Source organism: Helianthus annuus, chromosome 12, assembly GCF_002127325.2.
Source record: "Helianthus annuus cultivar XRQ/B chromosome 12, HanXRQr2.0-SUNRISE, whole genome shotgun sequence".
Lineage (NCBI taxonomy): Eukaryota > Viridiplantae > Streptophyta > Magnoliopsida > Asterales > Asteraceae > Helianthus > Helianthus annuus.
Genome location: NC_035444.2, coordinates 32,135,274 through 32,147,739, shown reverse-complemented (window position 1 = coordinate 32,147,739; position 12,466 = coordinate 32,135,274). Strand labels below are relative to the sequence as shown.

The 12,466-nt window shown below is 38.1% G+C and overlaps 1 protein-coding gene across 1 annotated transcript; it reads left to right on the top strand.

Moving 5' to 3' along the window:
* Positions 1-3,801: 3,801 nt before the first annotated feature.
* LOC110894529 (G-type lectin S-receptor-like serine/threonine-protein kinase At1g34300) lies at positions 3,802-6,409 on the top strand. The gene has a single exon (XM_022141747.2). It carries the CDS (start codon positions 3,909-3,911, stop codon positions 6,291-6,293), a length of 2,385 nt encoding a protein of 794 aa, XP_021997439.1. The 5' UTR covers positions 3,802-3,908; the 3' UTR covers positions 6,294-6,409.
* Positions 6,410-12,466: the final 6,057 nt, after the last annotated feature.

Sequence of the window (12,466 nt, the reverse complement as noted above, 5' to 3'; positions counted from 1 at the left end):
GATCAAATACAAACAATATTTCTTATACAAACTGTAACAACCATTTAAAAAGTGACATGTAGCATCCAACCAATTATAGAGAAATGGTAAAATGATAACCTAAATAATAAATTATCTTGAATTCTTTATAATTATGCTAACAAACAATTAATTCTTTATTTGGATCTTTATTTTGTTTTCAACGTGCTGATAAAGAAAAGTGCTGATATGATGATATCATTTCATATATGTGCTAAAATCAGTTATCTTGATTAATTTTCATGTGCTACTTTTATGTATGTATTGTTTTAGTATGTGCTAATTTAACTTTTTTTAAGTGCTAGGATCTATTCTTACAGTTTGTAAGATAAATATGGTTTGTACCGGAATCAACCCGACGTCAGGGGTTTGCGCCAGGGAACTTTGTAACTTTAGGTTTTCCCACCATAGTTGATTTCTTTAATGTCCCTCTACATCTTACATACCCCGTCTCTCTTTAACAGAAACTCACATACACAGAGATCAGATTAGAGAGAGAAGGGGAGTCAGGGAGAGAAATAAAGTATCCGGCAAGCTACGGCGACCTAATCAAGCGCCAGTCATTCCAATCTAGAGCTTAGGTGACGACTGTTCGGCTTGTGGTGCGGTAGTGGTGCGATGGTGTCCATCCACAGATTAATGGGTTTATAGGGCTTATCGAATGATGAACGACGGCAGTGGTAAATAACAGCTGGTCATACCTGGCGACTAGGGTTCCGGCATCTTCCTGGTTGTCTTCTTACTTATAGGTGTTTTTAAATTTTAGGGGTTTCCTTTAATATAACTGATGTTCGATTTCTGAAATTGTCGATTGTGTCGTGGATACGTAATACTGTCAAAACGATTGTTGCTTTTAATTTTTTGATGATGAAACTGATTGTTGAACAGGTAGTTTGTGATATGAAAATATTCTGTTGTGTAAAGGAATGTATAAAAATGAATTTATTGAATAGTTGGGGAATGTTGAATTGATGAACGACTACAAGCAAACATTAGTTAATACACTCTGAAGACACATAAGTAGACTATCATTTTAGTTCTCCATGTTGGTTGTAGTGTGGACTCTTTTTTTGCATCCTTTATCAACTAAAACACCTATTACATTGACTGCTAAAATGAGTTTTAGACATACATATTATGATATATGTAGGTTGACTACTACATTAATACACAACATCACTAAACCACATCATATGGCAATTTGTATGTGAATAAAGTGTTTAAACAATATGCCACTTCAACTGCTATAATATGGTCATATAAGTCTGGAACAAGTTTTTATAAAAGTTTGGATAACAACTTTTATAAAAGTTTGAAACAGGGGATTTGAGTTAGAGTGATTTGAACATTTGTAGTGATTTTTTTTTCTAGTGGTTCATTCAACTTATTTGTTGTGGTAATGATGTACACGCCTTTGTGTGTTATGACAAGAATTTAGTGATGGGTCCAACCTGCTTTGGGACCGGTTTTGATGTGTAGGAGTAGTGACCTCAATTGTAAAGTGACAATTTTAAGAATCTACAATGGAAGCCATATTGGTATACCTGTTGACTGTTGTAGTTAAATGAAATTGAGGGATTGTGACTATCAAAACAAAGTTAGTAATGTAGTAGAGAAATTGAAGGTGAAATTTTCAAAATGTTATCTTTGTTTTTAATAATGAAGTGTTATGCCTGCTACCACAATATTTGCTTCTTATGATATGATAGAATTCATGTGAAAGCAAAAAAAGTGTATAGAATGATGATCAAACCCCATCACTGTTATAAGTTACTGTTATGTTTCAAGATTTTTAAAATATATCGTATCCCAATTTGAGTTGTTTATTTGCAAAAATAAGTTTTAAATTTCTGCAATTAATTTGTTATTCCACTTAATTAACTAAAGATCCCATCACACATATGTAAACAAAACAAATAGGTATTTTTTTTGTTTTGTTAAAACGGATTGGCCCGCTAACTTTTGTTTTGTCTCGGTTGGTTTAACCACTAAAACCATTATTATTTTTTTCTGAATCTTTATCAAAAACAAGAAGCATCAAGTACTTGCAATAAATATGTAGAAACTGACCGTTTTATAGTTTGATTAGGGACGTAATGTATTATGCAGCTTAGTTAAGCATTCATAAACGCTCCTATGACCGCTTACGATTTATCCTAAAAAACTCTCCGGGCAAGGGAGGAAGGGGTTCCCCTTCCGAGCGATCTTCTCCGGGCAAGGGAGGAAGGTTTTCCAACCGCAACGCGGCGGGATCATCCTAGTAAATATAAAGATTCAATATGTGTAGTTACATAATGAATGTCATATACTTACCTTAATATATTCACATAAAGATTGAACTTTGTGAAGTATCTCATTAGAATTCGCATTTGACTCTATTATTAATTTATCATATAACAAGCCATTCCTGGTGTAGATATATTTGTAGATGATTTTCTGTTTTTTATATGTAATTTGGCTACCTTCCTAGAAGCCAGTTTGGTGGTTTAATATAATTTTGCTATTCTAAAAGAAAATTATTATATGACAAGCCAGTATAGTTTTCTCTTGTATTATTGACCATAAATGTACTCGCTTGATGTTATTAAAATCAGTTTTCAAAACAACTTCACTTGAAACTTGAGGGAGGAATTCATTTAGTAAAAACAACGTCAAAAACTAAAAGAAGATTTTCCTATACAATAATAAAAGACAACAAAAACTAAAAAAAGACTTTCCTATACAATAATAAAGACAACAAAAAGGACAAATAAAAAATAAAAAGGTGTGAGTTGAAATACTATGAAACTTGAGGGAGGAATTCATTTAGTAAAAACAAAATAAAAGGAGGTAAATTTAGCATCACTTTTTATATTTTTTCTATTCTCGTCCACTTGTTGGTTGCCTCAAGTCCTCAACTGGTGGCTGCCTTAAGTCCTAACTGTTCTAAATATAAGATTTTCCATTAGTCTTTTTCAATCATTAATTAAATACCTATCATAGACAACATTCTCAATTAAAATACTTACCAACCATCAATGAGATTATGTCTTGAGTAGTAATTGCAGGTTGTCACAAACCTCAGGCAGAGGTGTCTAAACAAAAGCCGAGCCGTTCATAAGCTATTTGAGATTAATTCACTAAAACCTTGAATCACAACAAGTTTAAACAAGCTCGAGTCCAAACTTGAGCTATTATTGAGTCTCGTTTAATAAACGAGCCTGAGCTAAAACCCAAGTCAGTTCACGAGCCTAAACGTGCTTTTTATTTATATATTTTTTTCTAATATATTACCTAAAATATTTATATAATAACTATTGTTATATACAAAACAAATATAGAAATAATTAATTAAATAATATATATATTAATTAAATAATATATATTATATAAAATTGTAATTTTCATAAATATAATATGTAAACTTTATAAATTCAATATTGAAACAATCAATAATAAACAAACAAATCAAGTCTAAACCAAGCTAAAGGAAAGCCGAGTTCGAGCCCAAACATCAACTAAAATTTCTCTAGCTTCTGTGTAGCCACCGGGCAGGGGCGAAGCATTGAAGGGCCGGGGGACGCCCGACCCCCGAACTTTTCGCTCAGTGGTGTTATGTATGTACGTTTCGTATAGAATTTTTTAAGTATATACGTTTTCGACCCCCGGTTTTATAAAAAAAAATTAGGTATATTCTTTTAGATCCAGTAACTTCCGATCCCCCGGTGAAAATTTTGAAGTTGCGCCACTTGGCACCGTCTTGTGTCATGAACTCATCATCATCCACCGTTTACGTGACCCGCCAAAGTCAACGAAAATTCGTCAACACTTGAATCTTTAATATCTCCCCCACCCAACTAACCATCAGAAAACAAAAACAACCACCGTGTTCCACCACCACCGCCACCGTCATGTTAATCCACACTCTCCTCTTCATTTTCTTGGCTTTTCAACCATCACACGCTCAGATCCAAAACCAAACCACTAATTTCCCCTGGACTCCATCGGAAAACCGAACTCTAATCTCTAACAACTCCGTCTTCACTGCCGGATTCCTCGAATCACCTACCACGGCCAACCAATTCATCTTCTCCGTCTACTACACAAACACCACCAATATTACAACAATTTGGACGGTCAACGCTGACTCACCGGTCAACAAATCTGCTTCACTTTCAATAACCACCTCAGGCGAACTCCGCCTTAACAATATCCAGTTCCCCGGACCTCCGACAGCATCCGGAACCGATACTCGGATCCTCCAGATTTCGGATGACGGAAGCCTGACGTATGGAAACTGGAGCAGTTTTAACTTCCCTACGAACACAATTGTTCCACATCAAAATATTAAGGGAACGAATCTTTCTGTTAGAAACGGAATGTTCCGATTTGACGGAAAACGTTTGGTGTTTAATGGCAGTTATGATCCAGAAGGTGCTTATTATGAAAATAGTAACGCGTTTTTGGCGCTAAATGAGATCGGAATGGTGCAGTTGGAGAACGGTGCTTCGTTTATTACTTCCGATTATGGTGACCGGAAGTTGAGGCGGTTGACGCTTGATGATACCGGAAATTTGAGGATTTATAGCCTTGATCGGAGCTCCGGCGAGTGGAATGTTGTGTGGCAAGCTGTGCCGGAGTTGTGTAGAATTAAAGGAACTTGTGGACCTAATTTTGTGTGTATGTATGGTGAGAGTTACGATACGACGATTTGCGATTGTCCGCCTGGATTCCGGCGTGTTTCCGGCGAGAATCCGACGAGTGGTGACGAATGTAGAAGAAAAGTTGACTTCAGCAATGACGTCAGCAAAGGTAGTAAGTTTTTGCAGTTGGATTATGTGAATTATAGTGGTGGACCGGGTCAAGGGAGTCAACGGTTTATTGAGGTGTTGAATTTTACTGGTTGTGAATCCGGGTGCTTGAATGACCCGGAATGTCAAGGGTTCGGGTATAAGTTTGATGGTCAACGGTATTGTGTGCTTGTGAGAGACTTGTATTACGGGTTGTGGTCTCCGGCGACGGAGGCGACGTTTTTTCTGCGGGTCGATAAGTCGGAGACTGACGAGACCACGTTTACGGGGTTGACGAGTGTTCTTGAGACGACGTGCCCGGTGGAAGTTAGTTTGCCTTTACCGCCTGATGAGTCGAACTCGACGACAAGGAATATTGCGATTATATCGACTTTGTTTGCGGCCGAGTTGATTAGTGGTGTGGCATTCTTTTGGGTGTTTTTGAAGAAGTATGTGAAGTATCGGGATATGGCTCGGACGTTTGGGCTTGAGTTTTTGCCTGCGGGAGGGCCGAAGCGGTTTAGTTATGCGGAGCTTAAAGCGGCTACTAATGATTTTTCGAGCACGAATGTTGTTGGGAGGGGCGGGTTTGGTGATGTTTATAAAGGGGTTTTGACTGATCATCGGATTGTTGCGGTTAAGTGCTTGAAAAATGTTACGGGTGGGGATAATGAGTTTTGGGCGGAGGTTACTATTATTGCGCGAATGCACCATCTCAATTTAGTTCATTTGTGGGGATTTTGCGCCGAGAAGGGTCAGAGGATACTTGTGTACGAGTACGTGCCAAACGGGTCGTTAGACAAGTTCTTGTTTCGTTCGGGTAAAGTTAACTACTCGGATGAACATGAAGATGTTGAAGGGAGCAAGTTTTTGGACCGAAAGCCCATGCTCGATTGGGGTATCAGATACCGTATAGCTCTAGGAGTGGCAAGGGCAATTGCGTATTTGCACGAGGAATGTCTAGAATGGGTGCTCCATTGTGACATCAAACCCGAAAACATACTTCTCGGTGCTGACTTTTGCCCGAAGATATCAGATTTCGGGTTATCAAAACTAAGAAAGAAAGAGGACATGGTTAGCTACTCAAGGATGCGAGGAACCCGCGGATACATGGCACCCGAATGGGTAAAAAGCGATCAAATTACACCGAAAGCAGATGTTTACAGCTTTGGGATGGTGTTGTTAGAGATAGTTACGGGGGTGCGTAATTTTGACATTCAAGGTTCGAAAATGGAAAGTGAAGAATGGTACTTCCCTCGATGGGCATTCGATAAGGTCTACAAGGAGATGAATATCGAGGATATTTTGGACAAGCAGATAAAGAGATCGTATGATAGTCGACTACACGAGGACATGATCACACGGATGGTGAAGACCGCGATATGGTGTCTCCAAGATCGCCCCGAAGTGAGACCTTCGATGGGGAAGGTGGCCAAGATGCTCGAGGGAACTGTGGAAATCATAGAACCCAAAAAACCCACAATATTTTTCTTAGGTGACGAGTAAACACGATTATGAGAATTTAAGTAGGTAAATTGAGGTTTGTATAATTATTTTACTGTATAATATATACACGTTGTTGCCTTTTGATTTTAATCTATATCTTATACGATTTTAATTTAGGGCGAGAATTACGGGAATCAAAAGTATCCAAATCTAACACATTTATATTCGGAAACAACTTAAAAGATTTAAAAACTTGCCATACAAGTAATGAAACAAGTAGTATAAATAAATACATAGTTTACAAATTCTACTTTCAATTCACGTTGCCGTATCTATAGTTCAAAAAGTTTCGTCACGTCTATGTCTTCTTCATACGGGGTTATTGTCCCACATTCAAAGCTTTTAATCATCGTGAACCAACAACTCGAAAATTATGTCGACAAAGTATTGGTTATAACCCCCTCGACAAGGGAGACAGCCTTAAAGATAAAGATCCAAGAATACGAAGAAGGCATCCACTCCACGTTGCTCGACGAGTGGCATGTTTATACAACCATATGTATGATGCTCACCACCAATCACAAATCGGTAGCCACTGTTAGACTCTTGGGTGGATCTCAACCGTTTGGTGGTAAGAGGGATTTGGAAACAGCTATGATGATCTCGAGGTATGTAATGTTGTACGAGTCTCTTTGTGCAAACGGCTTCTCGGGTGAAAAGATTCTAGATCATTTGGTTGAGGTTCACTGGAACGAGGAGGAGGAGGAGGAGGAGGAGGAGGAGGAGGAGGAGGAGGAGGAGGAGGAGGAGGAGAAGGAGAAAGAAAAAGAGATTTGTGTGATTTGTCAAAAAGATTTTGAAGCGGGTGAGATATGCTACACACTCGAGTGCGGGCATTGGTATCATAAAGAATGCATCAACGAATGGTTGAATCACAAGAGTCTTTGTCCAATTTGTAGGGACAAGGTTTTTACGGTTTAGGTTTAGTTTCATATTTCTTGGTTTGTAAGTATTTTCATAAAGAAACGAGATTTACTCAGATTTTTTACGAGATAATGAAAATTAGATATGATGCTTACCATCGCATTACCCGTTTATAATTAAATGAATCATCACTCACAATTTGTATTCTTAATTTTAGGTAAACACACACATAGATATTGGTTGTGGAATAGTGAAAACATGATCACAAAGAATTTGAAGTCAGCTAAATATGTCGTTAATTTACACTTCATATTAAGTGAGATTGGCGGTTACATCCGGTACAACCATATTCAACAGTAAACGGTTAAACCGATAAAAAATAGCAATTGGAAGTCTAAATGCCTCTAGTTTGGGGGGAGATTAACTCTTGTCAAGTCGGTGCTCGGGAGTCTTCCTCTCTATTACCTTTCCATGTTTAAGCCGCCTAAGAAGGTAGTTAGAGTTTTGAAGGGTCTTAGGAGGAAGTTCCTTTGGGGTGGGGTGGAGGACAAAAACAAAATGAGTTGGGTGGCGTGGAACAAGGTGCCTAGGCGTTTCGGTGGGTTGGGTGTAGGTGGGCTCAAGGGGATGAACCTTGCGCTTCTTTCAAAATGGTGGTGGAGATGGAGGGTAGATAAGGAGGCACTTTGGGTTAGGTGTGTTTCAGCAATTCACTCGAAAAAAATATACGAAGATGACCAAATGGCAAAAATTTGCATTCTGGGCATGTGGCTTAATATCTCCAAAATCCACAAGGACTTCTTGAAGCTCGACATTGACTTGAAAAGTCTCTTCAGGAGGTCCGTGGGGACAGAGACCGCACCAAATTCTGGAAGGATAAGTGGCTAGGAAGAGTCAAACTGAAACATATCTTCCCGAATTTATACTTGTTGGTCGAACAAGGACTGTCTAGTGAAGGAAAGGGGGCACAGAACTGGTACAGGTTCTATAGATCTGAACTAGAGCTGGAACAAGGTTAATCTTTCGGATAGTGAGGCTGTTGACACTACAGACCTGGAAGAAATGGTGGGTTTTTTCAGCTTTCATACGGGTGCCGATGGCTGGAAGTGGGAAGGTGACGCGAAAGGGTTTTTTATCAGTTAAATAGGCGAGGCGTGTCGTGGAAGAGGCTCAAAACAGAGGTGACTTTGCTATTTGCGACTGGATAAATTGGATGCCGATTAAAATAAACTGCTTTGCCTGGAGGCTAGTTCAAAACAAGATCCCAGTGAAGCTTAATTTGGTGTCCAGAGGGATTTCGATCTCCTCTGATAGCTGCGCCTCCTGTGCCGAGGGGGAGTCGGTTCAGCACGTTTTCCTTTCATGCACGGATGCTAAGATGATTTAGCGTGGTTTCGATGTGGTGCATGTGGGATCTTACGGGTTGGGACAACATCGATGCTTTGTTTGATAGCACTTCAGAGCCAGCTAGGATGTCGGAAAGAAAGTGTCTTTTGGCGATCCTCTTCTCTACATGTTGGTTTATTTGGAAGACAAGAAATGACCGAACGTTTAACAACTTAAAGAGGAGTACAGAGTATGTTTAGGACGAGATTATCTCCAATTTATTTAGATGGGTGGTGAACGGGTCTATGTAAGATTAAATATATTTATTTTATATTTAATCTAGTAGCCATTATAATCATTTACATTATATGGATCAAAATATATAACAATCCTATTAAATAATTAGTTGGTAATTGTTGATGGGCCTAATTACCCTTATTAACTAATTAGGGTTTCCTCCTGGGTGCTTATATAAGGAGACTTATGTGGAGGTTAAGGGGTTACACAGTTACACATTTACACACACCCTATTAGCCATAACATCATAACGTTTGACCTCCCTCTCCTACGGCCGATACCCTTTTCGGTTTTTCTTAGTCACCATCATTAGATTGCACCCTAATGTCACGGCCCCCGACCCGGTTTGACCCGTTTCAGGAGCCGTGGGACAGGAATCCCGTGGTATTTAATTTAGGCGACAGCGGAAGTCTTTTTAAAACAGGATCTTTTAATAATTTAAACTGCTTGTTTCATAACTTAGGGATAAATCCCCGAAATTTACAATAATGTGATTTCGCAGGGAAATCTTTATTTTCAAAACATGTTCATTTATTTATTTACATTGAGCCACTTTTCTAAGCTGGGAGTGCTCCACGGCACTTTTCTTTGCTCATACCAGATCACCTGGAACATGTTTGAAAAAGGTTTTGTCACACCCCAAATTTCCACGTGTCACCGGTGGGCCCGGTGGGGAGTATCGTGACGTAGTTGATAACATCATAGTCAAACAACACAATTTATAAATGCACAGCGGAAGCAAAAGATAAATATATTACAATCCGAATATAAAGTAATATCAAGTATTACAACGGAAAGTAGAGGATCCACAGGCGGATCTTAAGACTTAAATGTTGTTCAACAGACTTTAGGCGCCTAGAACTTGCAAGATTCCTTATTACGCCCTGAGCAGCTTCCAGCCTATTACGTACTTGTACCTGTCACTTAGACTTTGGAAAATACGTCAGTTTTCACTGGTCAATACACTTAACTGACTCATCTGAAAAGAGTTTATGAAAATTGGTTTAGGCGCACAAGGCACAAAACTATTTTGACACTTGATTAAGATGCGCAAGGCAAGATTAATCTTTTATACTTGGGACAAACTATATCTCATGTTATCAGTTTTACATAACTTGCTCTACATACGGGGCCCGGTTCTATGCCGGTTCAAGATTAACCGACACACCACTATTCCCTTATTGGGAATCCCTTATTGGGTATAATCGATTTATAAGCATAAAGCATCTGTCAGGTGTATGCCTACACCCCGTGCTTAGGTCGTGGCCATTGCATTTAATGAGTCAAGGATATCCAGGACACGGTCGCATTAACCCCCAATGTTTCAGTCAAGCAATACGAATTAAAAACAGGTTATTTGGATTTCCCGACTCATTGGTCTTCGAATCCCATACCTGACCATGCGGTATTTATATTACCTTATCCCAAGCCCGTAATAGGGAAAATAAGTTAAGAGTATTTACCTGAGCTAGCTCCTGTCTTAAATAGCAAGAATTATAATAACTCAACCGTATTCACTTAAGTAAGCATAGGTACAATTTACCGGAAGGCTCTAGTCTGGAACGATGGTATAAATAACCAATTAGAATACTAACGGGTCGTTAATTAAGCCTAAACTTAGACCGGTTAGTTTTAAGGAAATATACGGTTCAAGCGCACGATTAAGCGAAGACCGGATAGAACGTGATTTAGACCCGACAAGTTTGAATACTTGTATAATATGGGTATACTAAATACATTCTGGATTTTGAGACAAAAATGATAACGTTTGACCCGTTTCGGTCAATTTATGCAAACTAGTTACATAAACCGAACCGAGCGCTAAAAGAGCGTTACGGGTAGCCAAAAGAGTCATATGCAAGTTCCCTGAGATAATATGCTTTAAATATGTTATAATATCAGCAAGTTATGTTCTATTATGCCCCGGATGAATTTAAACTCAATTTACGCCTCATAAGGGCATTTTGGTCATTTAAAAGATTATAAAAGAGTTAATATTGGGAATCTGAGTTACAGGTCTGATTTATACAGTAATTATACTTAATTTGACATATTATAACAGTAGGGTATGACCCGTTTATGAAATTTATCATTTAAAATCAAACTATGCACCGTAGGGGTATTTTGGTAATTTCACAAGGGCTAAAAATGTCAAAATTGGAAACCTGAGTTCAAGAACTTATACTTACTATTATTTTATAAAAATATGTTAAATACATCAGTAGGTATAATCCTTATATGCTTAATATGGTTATAGCGCATACTATGCGTTAAAAACGCTTAGGAAGGCGATTTAAAGCTGTTTCCGGGTTTTTAAAAGAAAGCTGAGATTTTTATGTTTCCAGAATGCTCAAAATATTTTATTTAGCAAATAAAATCAGTAGAAAAAGGTTTGGGGTCAAAAGGATTTATAAAACTCATTTTATGGCTTAAACGGTCAAAACCGGCATTAACCGAATCAACTTAGCGACCTATGATACGATCAGCCAAAAATTAAATAAAAATCATCAAAAATCCCAAAATATTATATAACATCAGTGGGTAAAAAGTTTTATATCAGAAAGTGGCCTTAAATAGGTTATACGCTAAATGCGCCGATTATGTAACATAAAGCTTTAGTTTTACGATATCGGCCATAACTCAAAATCTGGACCACCAACTGATCTCAAATTTTCGGTGCAAGTCTATAAATCAGAAATAAAGATTTCTACTCTTTCACTTTTCCAAAAATCACGTTTTATATCAAAAAAGGGCAAAATAGTCAACTTTAAGCATAAATCGGAAACATGCATATGAATCGGTTAAGCATAGACTCAAGTAGTAAAAATTCCAGAGAGTTACATTTAAATAAAAATGGTCAAAAATATACCCTAATACAGATCTCAAACCTGCATGCACGGATCCGAATCGAGAGTCAAGGAAAAAGTCGTTTTATAAGACTTTCGGTTCCGATCCGAGTTTATACTAAAGATTGTCGAGTTGATCATGATAAAACATATTCTTACATTTATTATAAAGTTATTTTGATGATCAAACTGATTGCATGTCATCTACATTACCATTTATGCTATATTTCGCAAAAACAATTTCTGTTGACTTTTTAAGAATAACTTTGACTCGACAAATAGCATGCTTAGAGTGGGAATCAGAGAATACCCTTTTGAGGGTTTGTTTCCCACATAAATACCAACTTATAAGTGGTTTCAATTTGAGAAATGACAGAGCCAATTTCGTTTAATCGAAAAGTCAAACTATATGAACAATGGATTGACTTTTGGCTAATAATCAAAGCTAGAACGAATTAGAGAATGATATGAATGCTTACAAAGGTCCTAATGAAGCTTAGGAATCCCTATGAGGCTGCCTTGATGATCAGAAAGTTCCTGGAATGCCTTGTGAGTTTTTGAAGGTTTGTGGTGATCTTGGTTACTACTCAAGAACTCAAAAGAATGAAGAATTGATCTGATTTATGGAGGTTTCAGGTGTTGTAAGAGTGCAACAGGTGTCCCAACATGCATGAGGGCTGATTGGTGAGTTTTGGAGGTGCTCACAGCTGTTATGCACTCAAAATTCGGACCAAAATAGCTTAATTCGCGAAATTCTGCACCTGGGCAGGCCTCGCGTCACGCCTAGGGTCCTAGGTGTGACACCTAGCCCCATCTGATCCTCAAATCTCTTTAATATTG

Excerpts from the sequence above, each read along its gene's own strand:
- LOC110894529 (XM_022141747.2), top strand. The coding sequence starts at position 3,909 with ATGTTAATCCACACTCTCCTCTTCATTTTCTTGGCTTTTCAACCATCA.